Source organism: Balaenoptera musculus, chromosome 7 (assembly GCF_009873245.2).
Source record: "Balaenoptera musculus isolate JJ_BM4_2016_0621 chromosome 7, mBalMus1.pri.v3, whole genome shotgun sequence".
Taxonomy (NCBI): domain Eukaryota; kingdom Metazoa; phylum Chordata; class Mammalia; order Artiodactyla; family Balaenopteridae; genus Balaenoptera; species Balaenoptera musculus.
The window spans coordinates 103562079-103584537 of record NC_045791.1 but is presented as its reverse complement, the minus strand read 5'-3'; the positions used below and the strand labels follow the sequence as shown (position 1 = coordinate 103584537).

Sequence of the window (22459 nt, the reverse complement as noted above, 5' to 3'; positions counted from 1 at the left end):
TGGGAAAAAATTGTGCTCACTAATCTGAATTTAGACTTATCTCTCCTCCTTCTGAATAGGTATAGATGACTCCCAGTCACACAGTGAGAAATTATAAATGTTTGCCACTTCTGTACCCTTATTACCTTCCCTCATTTTGGCCTTCCTTTTCAAATTTGGCATCTGCTGTTGGTTTGGGATTTCTTTGCATCGCTTTCTTCCCTGAAGCAAATTCCAAGAGGAGTGTAATTTTGTTTAGTCTCCGTGTCTGTGGCTGGCAGGTTATCTGACTGCACGTTTCACTCTTGGTTTATTTCTATGCCTGTGACTGGTGCACGTTCTGACTGTGTGTTTTATGGTTGGTTTATTGATATGCTGAGGGGAGCCCATGGCTATTACCAAGCATTACCGTGCCATATCTAGCCCTTGCCATATGTAACTCTTAAAATTTCCTTGCATTTTTGAGAATCGGAAGTTGGTGGGAGATGTTGTGTGCATTGCTATTCTATAACTCAGGTATTCTCAAACTTGAGTGTGCTGATCAGAATCAGGTAGAGGGCTTATTAAATCTCAGAGCTCTGGACCCCACCTGCAGAGCTTCTGATTCAATAGGTCTTGGGTGTGGCCTGAGAACTTGCATTTCTCACAAGCTCCCAGGTGATTCAGATGCTGCTGGTCTGGGGACCACACTGTGTGGACCGCTGGCCTAGTGTGACGAACACAGACGCACGCCCTCGTGAGGGCAAACGGCGCGAAAGAATATGTCGTGATCACTGGGTGAGCGGCAAATTAAAATCAAATTTAACCATAGTTTGTGAAATAAAAGGGATAAAACATTTAAAAAACTTCCCTGTACTTTAACCTTTTAAAATTCCTCTTTGTTAGCATACATACTTGCGTGAAAATAGTCATCTAGGTTTTATTTTCTTTCCAAACTGCCCGTTAGAACCCTACTCTTTGATTTTGCCCTGTCACCCGTCTGTTGCCCGTGCTGGGCCCCGTGTCCATCTTGGTGTGTTTGTTTCATACTAAAAATGTGAGGGCTTTATGCCTACTTTTTCTTTTCCAGATCTCCTCATCCTCCACCTCATCTCAACTACAAGCCAAGTCATTTTTCCATGTGTTTATAAACATCCTAGATAATCAATGAGGTTATAAGATTATGCCATTAAAATAATTTACTTACTGTTTATAACTAAACACATACACCGCAATAATCTTGAAAATCAAGTTGAAAATACTGTCTTGTCGTTACACTTAATTTTGAATCCTGGTGCTTTAGCCATGGTGTTACAAGCATTTACATTTTTAAAAATAATTTTTATAGCGAGTCAGAAAAATAGGCTACTTTATCACGGATAATTTTAACTGTAGCTACTGTATGTTTATAGGGCACATCGGTGAATTTGTAAACTATAGAGAAATAGATGAATGTTAAGCTTTCTTGTTAAAGGAAACAATATTTCTTCTTTAAGTATTTGCATCCTCTCGTGCCATATATTTCCCTTTTGTAAAACACATTTCCCTTTTCGTTAACTCCCAACAGTTTTTTCCCTTTAGCTGATATAGATAATAGGTAGAATCCACCCTCTAGTGGCCAAAAGCGTCATGAATGGCCAAAAAAGACATTCATAAGACAAGGCTAAAAAATTGTGAAGAGATTGATTTTTTCGTGTGACTAGTTTGTGACCTAGTTCTAAAGGCAGATCCAAGAGGAAACTTCTAGAAATGTTTAGATCTACACAGTTACAATCATTCCCAAGATGATGGACAAGTTTAAGGTTAAAACGCCTTTAGATATGCCAGAGCTTCTGTTTAAGTGGGTTCACTGCTGAGTTCTCTGGACTTCTGAGGCCCTTCATGAGCGTAGTACCAATTCAGCTGTGTCATCTACAACACATTCTTTCATTTGTTCAGGAGAATGCTAGCTATTTGTAAGGACTAACTCAGAGTAGTGGTTGTTTGCTTTTCTACCATACATGTAGTGTATTTATATAGTCACCATTTATATATTGTTATGATGGCTAGCCCTCATGTCTCAAAAAGTGTCCTCTTCTAAGCAGACTGGATTTTTCCCTCTATACACTATGAGAATGCCCTCATCTCCTTCCCTTCCACTTAAAAAAAAAAAACCCTTAATAAAGTCAGACTTTTCCTAATCTGACCAGTTCTCCTACTGTCCCATCAAGTGTTAGACACAGAGTACAGTTATCATTTCCCTTGGTCATCAGCAACCTGGTTTGGAGTTGTGATACTACACATAAAATACCCATAAAGTATCTATATTATCCCTTTGTGTTACACAAGTAAATAACATATTTCTATTGTGGAAAATTAGAAAACATGAACTGGCGTATTTAAAATACAAAAAATAATCCCTCAATTTCATTGCCCGACAAAAACCACTGTCAATTTTGGAATACATTTTTCCAGGCGTTTTTATTTGTATTTGTACAAATCAGACATTTGTAAAGAAAAGAACCACTTTCCGTATTTATGCATGCAAAGGTTATTTTGCCCTATGATTCCACTTTTCCTAGCAAATCCACCTCACCCACTGTGACTGAGCATCTCCTAAATTCAGCCACCTGTGTGCTAAGGAAATGGGAAGAGAACAGACAGTTGTTAGAGAGAAAACACAGTTTGGGATCAAAGACTGAGCAGTGAGTCAAAGTTTGGCTGCCAAGAAGGCAAGCGGATCCAGCACAGAGGTAAGTCTCAGGAGATGAGGCTGAGGAGAGGGAGAAGAGCAGGTTTTTTAAAAGCCCAATATAAGCAGACTTTTGTTTCATACATAGGAGAATTCAGGTATTTGAACTTCTCACTGGTGAAAGCAGGGCTAATTAATCATGGAAGTTCAGGGCTGGTGCTACTTGAGTTTTTCCCGGAAGTGGTCTTCACTGCCCACGTGAAGCGGTGATAATGGTGCCCTTTGGGGTGATGTAGCTCAGCGCCTTTGCTGTATACTCGAGGCAGGGCACCTATTTCAGGATTAAAGTACCCACGTTGTCTTTTTAAATCAGGTTTGCTTTGAGGTCAGCAGACCAGGAGACCACATATCACATTTTTAAGGCATTTACCGTGCGGCCCACTTTGTGCTAGATGCTTGCCTTCTGTTACCAGCCTCATGTTCAATGCCAAGTGCATGTCCTCCTGAGGGGGGCAGGAGCCCCTCCTTTCATAAGTGACCTTTGTTGCCACTAGTGCCCTGATGGCCCTGAGCCAGTGAGTGGTACCTCGATGGCCCTGAGCCAGTGATACCTCAATGGCCCAGAGCTCTCTGCCTATAAACACTATCGACACTGGAGGTTACACAAGAGTTCAGTGAAAAGAAAATGGTGTCAAGTACGTTTTATTTGAGTAAAGGATAACTTGAGAAGCAAGAAGCCTACAGTGTCCCAAAGTCTCTCAAACTCTCAAATCGACCCCCTCCCCATGCATCACCATTTTAGTGACCCTCCAAGAGCAGTGCCCAAGGTCATCACACCAGGTGGTGATGTAGCTCTGCAGGCGACACACAGTGTTGGTGGACCCTCTCTCTGCCCTTTGTAATTCCATCACGTTCTGGACCAGTTTCTCTTTCTCTCTGTCTTATCTCTTTAGGTGTCTCCCTCTCTGTCTTTTCTTCTGTCTCCCTCTTGATACTTGTGGGTTCCTGCTCCGTCCCTCTCTCTCTCCTCCCATCCATGCCTCCCTCTCTGCTTCCTCCTCCACCTCTCCTCCCTCTGTGACTTCTTGTGTCTTCCACCCTATAACCTTTCTTTCTGAACTACACCATAAGACATCTCCTCAGCACCATGTTCAGTGCTTAGCAACATGGCCAGAATTCAGCAAATACTTGTTAGAATGAACTGAAGTTTTTTTCTTCAGATGGCTTCTGTTTTCCTGGGAGAAAATGTTAAGTCCTTTTGTTTAAGGAAGATCTAAGTCTAGAAAGTGGTTGCACACTCCTTTCCATCCCATCCCCCATCCCTAGCCCCCTCCTGTTAATGAGATTCTGTTGCATTTGGAAGTGCCTAGAGCAGAAGAAGGAGACTCCATAAATGTCAATTCCTCCGTTCCTTCTGAAAGGCACTGCAGCATCGCTGGCTAAAACGAGCCAGGAACCTAGACTCACCCTCAACCTTCCTCACCCTTCACCTCCTATTCTTTACCAAATAATGCTGTTTTATTTATTTTTTATTTATTTTTTTCTTCTTCTTTCTCCCTCTCTTTTTTTTTAACATCTTTATTCAAGTATAATTGCTTTACAATGGTGTGTTAGTTTCTGCTTTATAACGAAGTGAATCAGTTATACATATACATATGTTCCCATATCTCTTCCCTCTTGCGTCTCCCTCCCTCCCACCCTCCCTATCCCACACCTCTAGGTGGTCACAAAGCACCGAGCTGATCTCCCTGTGCTATGCGGTTGCTTCCCACTAGCTATCTATTTTACGTTTGGTAGTGTATATATGTCCATGCCACTCTCTCTCTTTGTCACATCTTACCCTTCCCCCTCCCCATATCCTCAAGTCCATTCTCTAGTAGGTCTGTGTCTTTATTCCTGTCTTGCCACTAGGTTCTTCACGACCTTTTTTTTTTTTCTTAGATTCCGTATATATGGTTAGCATACTGTATTTGTTTTTCTCTTTCTGACTTACTTCACTCTGTATGACAGACTCTAACTCCATCCATCTCACTACAAATAACTCCATTTCGTTTCTTTTTATGGCTGAGTAATATTCCATTGTATATATGTGCCACATCTTCTTTATCCATTCGTCTGTCAACGGGCATTTAGGTTGCTTCCGTGAGTTGGCTATTGTAAATAGAGCTGCAATGAACATGTTGGTACATGACTCTTTTTGAATTATGGTTTTCTCAGGGTATATGCCCAGTAGTGGGATTGCTGGGTCGTATGGTAGTTCTATTTTTAGTTTTTTAAGGAACCTCCATACTGTTCTCCATAGTGGCTATATCAATTTACATTCCCACCAACAGTGCAAGAGCGTTCCCTCTTCTCCACACCCTCTCCAGCATTTATTGTTTCTAGTATTTTTTAAATGGCTCTTGACACGCATCCTCTAGCTGGCGCCACCACCATCCTCATTCCAGCCATGTTTTTCCGGGAACTATTGCAGTAGCCTCTTAACTGGTTTCTCCACGTAGATTCTTTCAGGTCTTTCCCCCATTTTCCAAAATGCGACTGGAGTAATCGTTCTGAAATACAAATCTGATTTTGTCATTTAATGCCCCCGCCCCAGCACGCATGCGCGCGTACACACACACACACACACACACTCCGTGAAAGGTACCACCTCGTCTGGAACCTGCCTGCCTCTAGTTTCTTCTCTGCCCTTTGCTCTTCAGTCGGCTTAGCCCATCTTCAGAAGGAGCCCGAGCCATGCACCCTCACCATGGGACTTCTGCACACACTGGTTGCCTGCCTTGAGTTTTCTCATCCCTCCTCCCACCTCGTTGATGCCTACAGACCCCTCGCCTCTCAGCCCCCTGTCCCTTCCTCTGGGCAGCCTCCCTGGAGCTCAGCCAAGGTCAGCTCGCCTGCTCCTCCTTCTTCCTGGGACCCCAGGCTCCTCATTGCTCACACTCACCCAATTCTGATTTTACATGTATTCGGATGACTGTTTGGTGTCTTTCTCCTTTAAATGCCCCTAGTAGAGAGGCATTGTCTGTTTTCACAAAGTTGTAGAGCTCTGGTGATTAATACAGTGCCTGGCACATAGTAGGCATTTAATAACTATTTCTTGAATTAAAGAAAGAGGAGGCAAACAGGAATCCCAGAGAATCACTGACCTACACTACATGCCTATTAAAGGCAGCAGGTGATGGAGAATATAAACTCACTGCACGAACAGTTAGGATATGACTTCGAGCTCTCTCTTCATTATCCATTCTTTCAGAAGCCCAGGGAGGGAGGCAGAAATTTGTAGATGGCTCAATAACATAAATACTAGGGAGGTTGGAGAATCTAAAACTTTAATTTAGCCTCAATATATAGTCATTTCCAGTTGAATGTTTGTAAGAACCACAACGATGGAAACATTGACTGATCTGGGTCTTCTTACATCTATTTTCTCTCTGGCCCAGGAGCCCCTACAATGAAGGGGTAAGAAATTAGGGAGTAAAAGGGCTTCCCTGGTGGTACAGTGGTTGAGAGTCCGCCTGCCAACGCAGGGGACACGGGTTCGAGCTCTGGTTTGGGAGGATCCCACATGCCGCGGAGCAGCTAGGCCCGTGAGCCACAATTGCTGAGCCTGCGCGTCTGGAGCCTGTGCCCCGCAACAAGAGAGGCCGCGGCAGTGAGAGGCCCGCGCATCGCGATGAGGAGTGGCCCCCGCTCACCACAACTAGAGAAAGCCCTCGCACAGAAAGGAAGACCCAACACAGCCAAAAATAAATTAATTAATTAATTAATTTGAAAAAAAAGAAATTAGGGAGTAAAAGAAAGAAGCAACATCAGCACCACTGCCCTCCACACACCAACTAATGCTCTGTATTTACTTATTCAACTTCCTTCATGTTCACTGATACTTTCTTTCTTTAGTGTGTGTGTGTGTGTGTGTGTGTGTGTGTGCAACAGGAGCATAATTGCTCCATTGAAGTCTGTAAGATATCAGTTATCAGCAGCTCTGTTTAGAACAGAGCATTTCAACTCTTGATAGGATTAATGTAAGCCGGGATTCTTGCCTACCTTTTTTCTGTTTTTAAAAGATTCCTACTGTGAATGTACCAGCAAAGAGAGAGAATCACACACACACACGCTCGCACCCGTGCACACACGCGGTTTCCCTTGAAACAAATTTCTCTGCACAGTGAAGTGAATGCGTTGCCTGACCTTCCACAGTGCTGAGGGGCTGGCTCTACGGCAGTCAGTGAGTTTAGCCAGAATTTGAAAGCTCACAGACAATCATATTAATAGAATAGGATTATTTTCTCTTTGCCCACATCTTTGGAAATTTGATCTCCTGGGGACTGGCCTAGACTTGAATCAGGGGGTCCTGCGTTTTCACATTTTGTCCGTTCAACCTGAAATGTTGGGGAAACAGCCTTTGAATTCCAACACGCCCCTAAAGGAACAAGGAACCACCCCCCCATCTCCCCACTCACTTCAGTCTGACATGAAAGCAAAACAAACAAACAAACAAAAACCCTAAAACACTTCAAATTCACTCTGGCCTTGAGTTCGGCCTGCACCGGTGGGGGTGAGCCGTGTGGGCTCGCTTGCACCTTTGCTGAGTCAGTCAATCATGGTGGACATCGGTCTTCCCAGGAGGACACAGATGAGTCCCATCCTAATGGCAGAACATTCGACAGGGTTCTCGGTAGCTTAAAAATCACCAGGCGGAGTCTCCATTCTCTCCTCTCTCTTTATCCCATTGCATCTAGCATGTTTCCAACCCCAGTTGAACAGAGTGCCTGTTTGCTTCTGCAGGATTGCACTGCTGGAGAGAGTCACCCCACGGACTGGTATTACATCAAACCCACGATTGCAGACTGACCTCTCAGTTTTGCCCCCAGATCCTTTTTCTTGATGAATTCACTCTCACTCTGCACAGCAGCAGTTTCAAACCTGCACGTCTTTAAAACTCCTCAGGTTGCAATCATGCTATAAAAAGTGATCTAGGACAGTGGTTCTCAAAAGGGGGGTTTTGTTCTCTAGGGGACATACAGTGATACCTGGAGATGTTTTTGTTTGTCACAAGGAGGAAGGGGTGGTGCTACAGCAATCTAGTGGGTATAGAGGCCAGAGATGCTGCTTGACGTCCTGCAATGCACAGGACAGCTCCCAACCGTAATGACCTGGTCCAAAATGTTGATAGTGTCATGGTTGACAAATCCTGATTCTGGGTGTTATGGACTGAATTGTGTCCCCCACCCCCCATTCATACGTTGAAGCCCCCTGATATAACTGTATTTGGAGATAGGGCCTTTAAAGAGGTAATGAAGCTTCAATGAGGTTATACGTATGAGACTGTAATCCGATATGACTGGTGTCATATGACCGTATAAGATGAGGAAGAGACATTGGGGAGGTGTAGCCACAGAGAAAAGGACATATGTGAGGACATAGTGAGAAGGCAGCGTCTGCAAGCCAAGGAGAGGCCTCAGGAGAAACCAAACTTGCTGACACCTTGGTCTAGGACTTCCTGCCTCCGGAACTGTATGAGAATAAATTTCTGTTGTTTAAGTCACCCTGTCTATAGTGTTTTGTTATGGCGGCCCTAGCAGACTAATACACTAAGTAATCTATTTTGGGGGCAACTTGGGAAAGTGGGAAGACTGTAGGATTGACAGTGTGTCCTTAGAGCAAGTTTCTTTACCTCTCTGACTCTTTTTTTTTTTTTTAACATTGTGAACATATATTTTGCATTTTTTAATTGAAATATAGTTGATTTACAATGTTGTATTAATTTCTGTTGTACAGCAGATTGATCTGTTATACATATACATGCATTCTTTTTTGTATTCTTTTCCATTACGGTTTATCACAGGATATTGAGTAGAGTTCCCTGTGCCGTACAGTAGGACCTTGTTGTCTACCCATTCTATATATGCTAGTTTGTATCTGCTAATCCCAACCTCGTAATCCATCCCTCCCCCACCCCCCTCCCTCTCAGCACCCACAAGTCTGTTCTCTATGTCTGTGAGTCTGTTTCTGTTTCATAGATAGGTTCACTTGTGTCATATTTTATTTTATTTTTAAATTTATTTATTTATTTTTGGCTGCATTGGGTCTTCATTGCTGCACGCGGGCTTTCCCTAGTTGTGGCGAGTAGGGGCTACTCTTCATTGTGGTGCGCAGGCTTCTCAGTGGGTGGCTTCTCTTGTTGTGGAGCACGGACTTTAGGCATGCGGGCTTCAGCAGTTGTGGCACACAGGCTCAGTAGTTGTGGCTCACGGGCTCTAGGGTGCAAACTCAGTAGTTGTGGCTCACGGGCTTAGTTGCTCCACGGCATGTGGGATCTTCCCGGACCAGGGATTGAACCTGTGTCCCCTGCATTGGCAGGCGGATTCTTAACCACTACACCACCAGGGAAGCCCCTGTGTCATATTTTAGATTCCACTTATAAGTGATATCATATGGTATTTGTCTTTCTCTGTCTGACTTACTTCACTTAGTATGATAATCCCTAAGTCCATCCATGTTGCTGCAAATGGCATTATTTCATTCTTTTTAATGGCTGAGTAGTATTCCATGGTATATATGTACCACATCTTCTTTATCCATTCATCTGTTGATGGACATTTAGGTTGCTTCCATGTCTTGGCTGTTGTGAATAGTGCTGCTACACACATAGGGGTGGGTGTATATTTTTGAATTGCAGTTTTGTCCGGATATATGCACAGGAGTGGGATTGCTGGATCAAATGGCAACTCTATTTTCAGTTTTTTGAGGAACCTCCGTGCTGTTTTCCACAGTGGCTGCACCAACTTATATTCCCACCAACAGTGTAGGAGGGTTCTCTTTTCTCCACATCCTCTCCAGTGTTTGTTATTTGTAGACTTTTTAGTGATGGCCATTCTGACCAGTATGTACCTCTCTGACTCTTAATTCCTCATCTTTAAATTGAGACTAGCCATGATTATCATTTTGGGTTGTCACGAGGGTTAAACAAGTTAACACAGGTAAAGGGCCTGTTATGAAGCAGACACCACTCACGTGCTACCGGACAATAAACCCCTTGCAGTTGTAGACCTTGCCATTTAGTTTTGTAATCACAGTACCTGGAAGCTTCTGGCACATCATAGGCATATCTTAAATGTGTATTGATTTAATCAGTGGCATTTTGGGTGCTGATTCAAGTAGCTATCATTTAAGCATTCTTTCTGTACCAAATACTGCAGGTACAGCTGAGAACTCTGCAGTCGTAGCCTCTGCCTTCAAGCTTATATTCTAGTGGAGGAAGAGAAATAATAATTGATAGAGAACAAAGTTAATATGATTTCAGACCCTTATAAGTGTTATGATGGAAATCAATTGAGTGTTGTAATGAGTAACTGTTAGGGGAAGGTACTTTGGATAGTGTTTTTAGAAAATTATCCGAAGAGGTGATTTTTATTCTATTTTGTTTTGTTTGCTGATATAGGTGTGCTTTACTGGTGACTTAAATTCCTTAAGAGCTATTGCTCTTATGAAGTGATATTCCAAAATGGGGAACAACTCTTAGTATAATCTTCTCTTGATTTACCCAGTATATCAATACATATACGTATATATGTTCCAGGAAAACTCAGTATATCTTAAAAACTGTTGTACGTGTAAAGCAGTTAGGTTCTAGGCCTTGAAAGCTGTAAACACGGTTTTGCCTACATGAATGGCCAGTGGAACAGTCCAAAGTTGTGAAGGGTGCCAGGCCATCACTGGTGCAGGGGAATCCCAGATGTTTCAAGGTGTTTAATATCTCTGGCCCCCACCTACCAAATTCTAGTAGAATCCTCCAGTCATTATGATAAGCAATCCCTCCTGCTCCCCAATTTCCAAAACAGCCTCTAAAGGGCAGTACAGCCCCCCTTGAGAGCCAGGGTTTTGAGGGTCTCCAGTGGCCTCCTGACCTCCTGTCCGATTGTCATTCTTGCTCTTAGAGCCTTTGACACTGTTAACCAGCCCTCCCCGGCTTGCTGTCCTCTCTTGGCTTCCATGACCACACCCCTTGGGGTTTCCCCCCTCCTTCCTCCATCCCTGCCCAGAGTCCCGATTGGGCTTCTTGCTGTCCCTCTGCCCATCCACGTAGATCCGACCTTGGTCTCTTTTTTCCTCTCCATGTTCTTCTTTGATGAAAACTTCAACATCACTTCCAGGCATCTCTAGCTCCCAAAGTGCTGTTTCTATGCTATTCAAGCTCATTTTCCCAACTGCCACGTGGACCTGGCTACGTGAGCCCCAAGTGAAACGTGTCCAACATCCAACTGGTCAACTTCCTCTAAAACCTGTTATTCCTTTGGTCATAGTTGTGTTCACGGCAGCATCATCTACTCACACATTCTAGACATGGCAGCCGTCTTAACCTCTCTTTCTCACTCCCCACATCCAGTTGGTTGCTTTGTTCTCTCAAGGCTAAGGAAGTGATTGGAGCTGAATATTCAGGATCAAGTCCTGCAAAGATCAGAACACTGGGGATAAAAATCAGTGCCCCAGAAGGGGCTACTCTGATCCCATCCCTCTGATCTTCAGTTTTATTTTTAAATAGCTTAATTTTTCTAGACCCTAGGCTGCCCTGAGCTAATTTGTTTGTCCAAATTAATTACCAGCAGGGGGTGGCAGTCTCATTTTCACAGAAGCCTTCTGTTTTGGAAGAGATTCCTTTTTCTTCAAACAGTCCGATTTAGGTTCTTTGGCAGTGTAAAGGGTGTCTTGACATTTCCATAAAGACATTTAAATGTTACCGTCTCTGAAGAAACACTTTTAGAATATGAAACCTTTAATTTTTTTCCCGCAAGGAAGAAGAACCTCGTCAGCGTAATTATCTCTGTAAAATAACTTCCTCACTTGCTTTTCATGTTGCTAGTGGAAAAGGATGATGATACTGTTTTCAAAAAACAAAAACAACTGTGGAAGATTTCAAGAAATTTGCTTTTCATTTTGTCTGTATAAATAACACCACAATTCAGAGGTCGAAGATGCTTGTAGGGTTATATATTATCCTTCCAAGTTGATTTTTGAAAGATCTGCTGGGAGGGCAAAACGATCAAAAAGATGCTGCTGGTGATCCTTGTTCCACACTGAGAAGAAGGCAAAAGAGACTTAACTCTATGTGTGTGTGTGTATATACTCTAAAAATTGTGATAAGGGGAATTCCGTGGCGGTCCAGTGGTTATGACTCCATGCTTTCACTGCTGTCGGCACGGCTTCAATCCCTGTCCAGAATCCCTGTCCAAGATCCCGCAAGCCATGCGGCACGGCCAAAAAAATAAAAAATAAAAAGAATGATAAAAACCAAATAACATGAAATCTATCCTGTTAACAAATTTTTAAGTGTACAGTACAGTATTGTTAACTATATGCACATTGTCATACAACAGACTTGTGGAACGTTTTCATTTTGCGTAACTGAAGCTCTGTATCCATTCAGCAGCAACTCCCCATTTCCCCTCTCCTCCACCTCAGGAACCACCATTCTATTCTTTTGTTTTTTCTTTTCTTTCTTTCTTTATTTTTTAATTTAATTTTTGAATTTTATTTTTTTATACAGCAGGTTCTTATTAGTTATCCATTTTATACATATTAGTGTATATATTGACATATATACCACCATTCCATTCTGCCCCTATGAGTTTAACTACTTGAGATCCCTCATATGAGTGGAATCATGAAGCATTTGTCCTTCTGTGACTGGCTTATTTCACTTAGTACATGACCTCAAGGTTCATCCACGTTATAGCATATGACAGGATTTCCTTCTTTTTAAAGACTGAATAATATTCCATTGTATGTATATATCATATCACAGTTTCTCTAGCCATTCATCTGTTGAGGGACATTTAGGTTATTTCTACCTCTTGGCTATTGTCAATCATGCCACAGTGAACATGGGAATGCAAATATTTCTGTGAGATCTTATTTTCAGTTCTTTTGGATAAATACTCAGAAGTGGGATTATAGATCATACGGTAATTCTATTTTTAATTTTTGAGGAATCTCTATCCTTTTTTTATGTTTTATGTAGCAGCTGCAGCCTTTTACCTTCCCACTAACAGTGTATGAAGGTTCCCATTTTTCCACAACCTCAACAACACGTGCTATTTTCTGTTTTGTTTTGTTTTGTTTTATTATGGCCATCTTAACAGTTGTGAGGTGATATCTCCTTGAGGTTTTGGCTTTCATTTCCCTGATGATTAGTGATGTTGAGCACCTTTTTATATACCTGTTGGCCATTTACATTATCTTACACAATTGACAAAAAACAACACGAAGTGCATTAAAGACTTAAACCTAACACCTGAAACTATAAAACTCCTGAAAGAAAATATAGGGGAAAACCTTCATAAAATTGGTCTTGGCAATGATATGACAACAAAAGCACAGGCAACAAAAGCAAAAATAAAGTGGGACTATATCAAACTAAAAAGCTTCTGAGCAACAAATGTAGCAATCAACAGGGTAAAAGGCAACCTTCAGAATGGGAGAAAATATTTGCCAACCATATCTTTGATAAGGGGTTAATATCTAAAACTCTTGTAAAAAAAAAAGATTTTCTGGGTGAATCTAGATCAAGGCTTAGCAAACTTGTTCTATAAGGGGACAGAGAGTAAAGATTTTTGACTTTTCAAGCCATATGGTCTCTGTTGCAACTACTCAATCTACCATTGTATGAAAGCAGCCGTAAATAATACATACTTGGATGGGTGTGGCTGCGTCCCAATAAAACTTTATTTATAAAAACAGACTGGGACGGATTTGGCCTGTGTACCAGTTTGCTGATCCCTGATCTAGAGCAGGGTTTCTCCGTCTAACTCTATTAACATTTTTGCTGGGTAGGTTTTTGTTGGGGGGCTGTTCTGCGCATTGAAGGATGGTTTGCAGCATCCTTATGCCAGATGCCAGTAACAACCCCTTCCCCTCCACCCCGGTTATGACAACCCAAAATGTCTCCAAACATTGCCAAATATCTTCTGGGGGACAAAATTGCTGTTGGTTGAGAAACTCTGATCTAGATGATTGAAATAATCTGATGGAGAGTGATAGGAAATATTTCCGTAGGGAAGTAGGGAAAGATAGAAGAATGGAAATCCCTAGTGTATTTGCCTTAGGAAGGTCAAGTTCCCCTCAAAGGGGCCACTATCACTGCCTAAATGTGGAAAGCAGTTCAAAAACAACTGAAATGGCAACGTAATTGAAAAGTGCTCTGGAAATAATGCAAATGTGAGCTTAACCTACTTTTGTGATAGGAACCAGAAACAGAGCAGTTCAACACATTAGCCTGCGCTAACAGGACTTTCTGAGCTCGAGGGCTGACTCTGAGTTGCTGGAAAGGAGCTCACGGTTCCAGTGCCCACTTGGGCAAGCGTTTATTTTTTTTGCTTATCTGAATTCAGAACCAACACAGGCAGGGTGATTTCTGAAAGTGCTCACATGTTTCTCATTGTTTGGACAGGGCCAGACAAAAATGGCCCAGATTCACTGCAAATTGGCAGGAACACATGTTTTTGAAAGTTAAAAACAGCCTAACATTCATGAGTGAATCTCAAAGAATGTTGTCTTCTTGTCCTTTAGAGTAAACACCTGTTTTGCAAAAAGGAGAGTAAAAGCCATCTTTCTTGAGAAATCGTTGGTTTCTTTTTCTTCATTGCTATTATTCTATATTTAATAGTTAAAAAACTTAAGCACAATTTACCATATTATAATTTAGATAATTGTCATTTTAAATAAACAAACAAACAAAAAGAAAAACAGCCCACATTTCGCCAGGAAGTTCAGTTAAGCCTTTTTAGCTGAGTTTCTTTTCTGGCTTGAAAAACAAAGGAAATCCGTGGATCCTTTTCTTCTTGAATAAAATTCTCCCTAGTTAGATATATTTTTCTAATTGATTGGAAGAAAAAGGGGGTCCACATCCTTGGAAGAAGCTGTTTGGCTGTGAGTCCTGTCCCTATTGCTACCTTCTGTGACCACAGCTGACGCACTTAGTAACCCACATCTCTTGTTCACCGGTACCACTGGACGTGACATAATAATGGGACCATCTGGTGGATCAGTGAGATCATTCTTTTATAGTTGGGATCATGACAAAGGGTGATAAGAATAGATTCTTCATAACCTTCCTGGAAATCCACATTTCAGCATACCCCAAGAGACCCAGTTCCTTCAATCGCATCTATTTGTGCCTTACTTTCCAATGAACATCCACCGCCTTCCTTGTAGGCTGGCCCGGTGTGTATATAAATTGTACCTGTTTGACCGCAGACCTTTCTCTCTGTCCCTCAGGCTACCATGGCCTCTACTGTGAGGAGGAATACGACGAGTGCCTCTCTGCCCCGTGCCTGAACGCCGCCACCTGCAGGGACCTCGTCAACGGCTACGAGTGCGTGTGCCTGGCAGAGTACAAAGGTGAGCATCACGTGGCCGACTAGTGCCAGCATCGTTCTCAGTGACGTCATGGATTTCTCCACGTACATGCGTACGCCTCTAATTGGAGCGTGAAATTGTTTAGAATAAGAATCAGATGCTGGCAGTGGGATGATGTATGGGGCCAAAAAGAACAGTTTGGAAGTCTCTGGTTTCCTCTTGATAAACTGAAAAATCTGTCTCCTGCCCTTTCCTTCTTCTTGCATCCTCACTCCCTTCTCTGTTGAATGTGTAAAAAGCTGACGATAAAAAATGATATTAAGGGGGCTTTCAGACACAGGTCAGAGGACACAGCCATGGAATCCGGGGGGAGGAAAGTAGCGCTTGCTGGACGAGGAGAGGATGCCGTGCTTTTTGGTGGAAGAGGCAAGTGGAGTCTCACGTGTCGGCGAAAAAAAGTTCATTCTCATTAAATGAGTCATTAAAAGGGAGGCACATGTTAGTTCATTTGAGTGGATATGTGTCAGAGTCACTCTGGATAAACGGCTGACATTCACGGAGTGTTTATAACATTCAGACCCTGTTCTAAGTCCTTACGTGCGTGAACTCATAAAAAAGGCCTGACAGTAACCGGAGAGGTGGTAGTGTCAGCCCTCAGGAGCCCAGCCAGCATGGTCCTGAAAGCCCTTCCATCTCCTCCCCAGCAGGCTCACTGGTGTGGCTTTATTGGAGCCCTGACACCCTCAGCCGGCGCTGTGGCAGGGTGCCGGGTCATCAACTAATTTGCGCGCACTTCTCTAAGTCACGACTCCTGGGCTGGTGTAGATTTTTGTAATGCTTTTGAGGGCTCTATTTATAGCCATTTCACTTAACCTCTTTCTCCCACCACCGCTTACTTGATACCATCCATCTGCCAATGACCTCGCATTGTAGCCGACTTTGCTTCTCTTTGCATGGACCCACCTTTATTTAGACGTCTTTCTGGTGAGCCTCGAGGGTTTGTAGGGCACATGGATGAACTTGACCTAGCCCCCGGATGGAGGGGCTGAAGCTGGGTCAGGTCTTGGCTTTATGCTTGGCACATCTGATGCTTCTCATGCACTCTGATGCCCGTTTAGAGCCGAACTCCACCAGTTCCCATGAGGACAGAGGTGCTGGCTTCATCCACATGGATTTCAGTTCTAGGTAGATCAGAGCATTTAGGAATAGGGAGTCCGCTCAAGTCTGGAGAGAATAAAGGAGCAATGAATTAGGAGACCTAGGTAGCTCATCCTCATTGTGCCATTGGATTACTGATGACCCTGGATAAACCTTTTCAACTGACTTGTCTTTATTTTGTCTGTTTAAAGAAAGGGCAGTAATGCTTACTGAGAGATTTTGAGATTCTTCAGTGACAGAATGAGTAGTGGTGGATGTGCTTCAAAATTTTAAATTCCAAAATTCTTTAGTTTATGATAGAGTTTTATGGAGTAAATTTCATCTTTATGAATGACAAAATTATTAATTGGGTATACTCTGAATTTGCCTCTTACGTGCCTGGCTTTGAAGCATTGCTCATGCTATCATGACCAAGAAATAAAAAATGAAACTGTATATGATGACCCACTAGTGACTCCACAAATTCATGGGCTGTGATCCTAGCTTTTTTCACCTCCTTCTTCCATTTTTCTCAAGGAGTATTCCCGAATTTTGCTGCTTTCCCCAAGCCTCATGTTAAATCACTCACTCATAGGATAAAACAAATTTCACGTCCATCTTCATGGGAAGAAAGAGAGGTTATCATTTGTAAACATTTTCCAATTTCTCTAGTTTTCCAATGAGCAATGGTTCTCAAACTTGAGCATGTGTTAGAATCTGCTGGTGGGCTTCTTACAACATAGTTTGCTGGGCCCCACCCCTATCTAAGGTAGGGCCCAAGAATTTGAACTTCTGGTAAGTTCTCAGATGATGTTGATATGCTGGCCCTGTGCCACCCTTTGAGAAGCCCTGTCCTACAAACTCATCTGCAATCACACCACTCAAATTTTATTGTCTTCCTTATTACCTGATCACATGCTCTCCATTCTGCTCAAGGTTAATCCCTCCATATATGCTCCTCGTTCCACCCCTTCTATCTTTCGTGACCTTCCTCCATCAGTTACAGACGCCCTGCTGTGGATGACTCAAGAAGGTAGAGTCGACTCAAGATGACTCAAGATCCTGGAGGGGATCTCAAACACATTTGAGGATGTGGGTTTTTGAGAAAAGGGTGTGGTGCTGGGAGGCTTTGTGTACCACAGGGTTAGGGGATAGGGTTCTGGAGAGAACGGAGGACTCAATGACCAGCTGAGCCCAAAAGACCCTTCAGCTTATAGAGAGGGAAAACATGCTATAATGTGCTGCACTTGACTCTGCGAGGCAAAGGGCTCTCCTGATCTCATGGATCCTGGCTGCCCTCTAAGAGGATTGCAGTTGGGCTGAGCTGGTCCTTTGTGTGTGTGTGTGAATGAGCTCCTGCTCACACCTGGAGAACCTTGAGAACCCCAAACTGGGAGGCCTTTACCCCATGTAGACAGGGCTAATTTGACTGGCCTGTCTAGCACTGGAGGAGAATCTCCAGTATCATCTCTCTCTGCCTGAGGTTGCCAACCTCAAGCCTGGCCAGTCCAGGGAGACTGTACCAGCTACTCAACAAGGGGAAAAAAATCTAGGAAGTAAAAACAAAATTGCAACAAACCCCACAACTCTAAACACTCAAGAACGGAAGTAAAAAAAAGTAATGTATACCACTCAAAATTGAATTTAGATCTGGAAAAGCAAAAGGAGGAAGTATGTCATGATAGAAGTAAAAATATGAGGAAATGGAAACCATGAGTGAAAAGACATGAAATGTGGAGAAAAGATGAAGAGATATGTTTCATCTGAATGATCGATGTTGCAGAAGAAGAAAGAACACATGGAAATAAAACCAGAATCAACCAACTACTAGGGAGAAGTCTATGAGATGAAGAAAATTGAAATTTTCAAATAGAATGGGCTTACAGAATGCCAGAAGATTAATGAGGGAGATGATATGTAATTTGCAATTTCCTGGTAGAATTTCCAAATCCAAGAATACAGAGAATATTTTTTAAAAGATTCTTCATAGTGAGTACAAGTTACACACAAAAGAAAGAATCAAATCAGCATTGAACTGCTCTTCTCTAAAATGAAGGTAAACAACAGTGAAGAGTGTTTTAGACTTTTCAGTGAAAAAGTCTGGTTGTTAAAGGTTCATTTGTATTTGAGGGGTAAAGAAAGACATTTTGTACATTTAAGGGTACAGAAAACATAACACCATGTACCCTCTCTAAGAAAATTGTTTTCCAAAGTATTCTCATCAAATTGGAACTAAATCAGAGCAAAGATAACCAGATAGGGGACGATGGAGAACAGGAGGAAGAGGGTTGAGCAGACTTCTTTACATGCGGGGATAAACCTAAATAGATGACATTCATATGATTGTAAATACTAATTTAATGGTAAAGAAAAGTCTCTTGAAAAAATAGACATGCCTACTATATTAATTATTATTGCTGCATAGTGAATTGTTATAAGGTAGTGGCTTAAAACAACACCCTTTGATTATCTAACAGTTTCCTAGGTCCAGGCATGGATTAATGGATTCCCTGTTCAAGGTCTGGAATCCAAGGCTGGAATCAGGGTGTTGGTTGAGCTGAGCTCTTATCTGAGGCTTAAATAGGGAAGTATCAGCTTCCAAGTCCCCTCAAGTGGTTGGCAGAATTCATATCCTTGCAGCTGTAGAATTCTTGACAGTCTGCTTCTTGAAAGCCAGGAGAGGCCTGAATCCTCTTAAAGGTCTCACCTAGTTAGGTCAGGCCCACCTAAGGTTAACTCAAAGTCAACTGATTAGCTACTGTAACAGCATCTTCAAAATCTCTTAACCTTTGCCAAATGCTATTGTTTAGAAGCTCACACTCAAGAGGAGGGAGTTATATAAGGGTGTGACTCATTGGGTGGTCACCCTAGAGTGTGTCACTACATCTGTTCTTGAGGAAAATTGAAATGACCAAACTAAAATTTCATATTATTTTAACCAAGTCCATGAGTTGGTGGGTGTTGGAAAGGATTGGAAGGCATACAAGTGTGTTAAAGATCTCATCTCAATGGGCAGGTAAAGTGATTATTTCATTTTGATATATTTATAGAGACATTTAGGTTTGGGTTTAAGCAGGAATGTAAACCCTAGCAAAGTAGCAATAAATGAGAGAACGTCTAAAGTAAGAGTGATGGGCAGGTGTTGAGGGGTAGGGTAGAAGGGATTAAAGAGAAGCAGAAGGGGGTAATTCATGCCCTCCAATCCAGAGGAAGAGTGAGTGAGGGGAGGAGAGAGGCCAAAAGATTCTGGGCCTTTCTCTCCTTAGGGGATAGACATTCTTTCCCTCTTTGGAAGCATTTATCCCAACATATATTTACATATAAGATGTCTGTATAAACTTAGGAAACTATCAGATGGATGGGCATCAATTCTTAACTAGTACTTACCTCTGGAGTTAGAACTTGGATAAGTAGTGTGTTGGGGGGAGGATTGGAACTTTAACTTCTTACTTACATATGTACTTTTTTTTTTTTTAATTTATTTATTTATTATTTTTAGCTGTGTTGGGTCTTCCTTTCTGTGCGAGGGCTTTCTCCAGTTGCGGCGAGCAGGGACCACTCTTCATTGCAGTGCGCGGGCCTCTCACTATCACGGCCTCTCTTGTTGCGGAGCATGGGCTCCAGACGCGCAGGCTCAGTAGTTGTGGCTCACAGACCCAGTTGCTCCGCGGCATGTGGGATCTTCCCAGACCAGGGCTCGAACCCGTGTCCCCTGCATTGGCAGGCAGATTCTCAACCACTGCGCCACCAGGGAAGCCCCATATGTACTTTTTTAAGTGGTGATTTTTACTCTTTTCTGTTTTTAAAAAAAACTTAAATAAATGAATATAACTTCCTAAAAAGAATGAGTGCAATAGAATGTCAGGCAAGTATAGCTAAGAACATTTTGAAAAAGGAAAGCAGTGAGGGGGAACTTCTGCCAGATGTTGAAACCCATTGTAATGCTGCAATTATTATTACATCCCCATGTTATGGGTGCAAGAGTGGACAGCTAACCAAAACTGAATAATGGCCCAGAAACCATCGTCTATAATAATATATGACTCTTAACAAGGAATTGCTATGAATGGGAAGGGAATTCTTTTCTAATAAATGGTGCTAGAAAAACTGAGTTGCTAAACAGAAAAAAAAAGAAATGTTCTTACACACACTTCTAAATAAATTCCATTTGAAGTGAAAAAAAACTGACTCTTGTTTGACTTTGCATCCTCCTATACTTACTTGCCCCTTTCTTCCTCTTTCTTTTACAACCACATTTCCTTAGAGTTGGTATAGATGATGCCTCTATTTCCTTAAATTTTCTTTTCTTAATCTTGTTTAACTTGGATATCATCAGTACCATTCCGATAAATGGATCTAGCAGTGACCTAATTGAAGACCGAAACCCCAAAGCCTCCCTCTCCAGCTTCCAACTTCACATTCTTGCCCTTCTGCTTCATGATCACTGGGTCCCTTTTGAAAGTCACCCTGCTTTAGCTTCCACAGCTCCGTTCCTCCCCCCACCCTCACCCCCCAACCCTACTCTTCCCTCCTGGACTTCTTGGAATGAATCCTTGCTCTCTGGACACCATGAATGCAAGTGGTTCCCAGGCTTTTCGTCTTGGCCCTTTTTTCTCTCCTCCTCTTTCCCCTTATCCAGTCCTATGGCTGCATCCATTGTCAGAAATATTGATCTCCAAACAGGTATGATTTCTCTTTCCTGAACTCTCCAAGCATTTTCTTGATATTTTCTATGACAGTTATGGTCAGCCTTGTAGTCAGTACTTTCTGGCTCCAGACTTTCCTTTCCCTGACACTAAATTAGACTCTCCCGAATGGCAGTGACTACACAGGTTTTTTTTTTTTTTTTTTTAATTCTCATCAGCTCTTGATATGGTGGCTTACACAAAGCAAATGCTCCACAGCTATCTGTACTTGAATGGAAACTACTGCTTAACACACTAATTAAATAAAGCAAGGCAACTTGAACATTTTCCCAGTATGTTTCCACTGTGGATCATGAAATTGTCAGAAGCAAAATACATGGAGGGACTCCTAGTGATCTCCCTTCAGACATGGTGAAATGCTGATACTTCTTTAAAACTAGTCCAGAGCTAATTCACAATGAGACTTTCAAGACTTTAGTTAGTGTTCATCACCTTATAGTGCCAAAAGTCAAGTTACAGCCCCACATTGTGTTGAATTATTATTTATAGCAGAACAAACTTAATGGTCAAGACTATACTCATTTGGAATTTTTGGTGACAGAAGTTAGAAAGAAAATACTTCAATTTTTAATTATGAAAATAACGTAGCAACAATGATAACAATTTAGAAAACAGAAAATTTGATAACTCATAGCTTTACAGCAGAACATAAGAGCAATAATCATCTGTATTATTTCCATCCTTTTTAATATCTGTGTTTTTACAGTTATAATTGATTATACCTACAAGTTGGTATTACCCTTCTCAGACTTACCATTATTTATGTTTGATTTAGAAATTGTTAGCAAGTTTTACTAGTTCTATTTTAAATGGCAATGTGATGTTCCCATGGGGTAATATTTATCCATTCCCTTGCTGTATCTGAAGTGAAGCTACTGTAAATAATTCTGGAATGAACATCTTCATATACTTTTCATACTTTCTGGATGTTGGAGGGGATAGAGTCTCAGAAATAAGATCATTGGGTTATGAGTTTGATCACATTGTACTGAATTGTTTATTTTTAAAGTCTACAGAAATTTATGTTTGAAAGGATGAGAACTCTTTCTTTGTTGGTTAGAATTATTTCCTCTGTATAACCAGTGAACAAGAATTTCTGGGTATTTTCTGTACCTGTCCCTTCTCAAGTACTGTGATTGATAGAAAAATGGATAAGTCAGGATTTTTCCTTTATCAGGCTATTATTTAGCCAGAGGAACAGACTGAGACTGGCACACACAAGGAATAATGAGGTGAAGGTCGAGATCTCAACTGTAACTTCTGAAACAGCTTAGAAAAAGTTGAGCTCTGTGAGGTTGAAATACTGGAAAACTTTTCATGGAAGGACTCAGTTTGAATAAAATAAGATGATGTCCAGATTGGTTTAAGATGGTGGAGTAGAAGGACGTGCACTCACTCCCTCTTGCGAGAGCACCGGAATCACAACTAACTGCTGAACAATCATCGATAGGAAGACACTGGAACTCACCAGAAAAGATACCCCACATCCAAAGACAAAGGAGAAGCCACAGTGAGATGGTAGGAGGGATGCAATCACAATAAAATCAAACCCCATATCTGCTGGGTGGGTGACTCACAAACTGGAGAACACTTATACCACAGAAGTCCACCCACTGGAGTGAAGGTTCTGAGC

At 41.9% G+C, this 22459-nt stretch overlaps 1 protein-coding gene across 1 annotated transcript in view; it reads left to right on the top strand.

Moving 5' to 3' along the window:
• DNER (delta/notch like EGF repeat containing) overlaps positions 1 to 22459 on the top strand; it is a 333091-nt gene that overhangs the window by 268052 nt on the left and 42580 nt on the right. The window contains exon 9 of the mRNA XM_036858573.1: positions 14903 to 15025. Within this exon, the coding sequence (XP_036714468.1) occupies positions 14903 to 15025 (123 nt within the window). The remainder of the gene's footprint in view (positions 1 to 14902; positions 15026 to 22459) is intronic.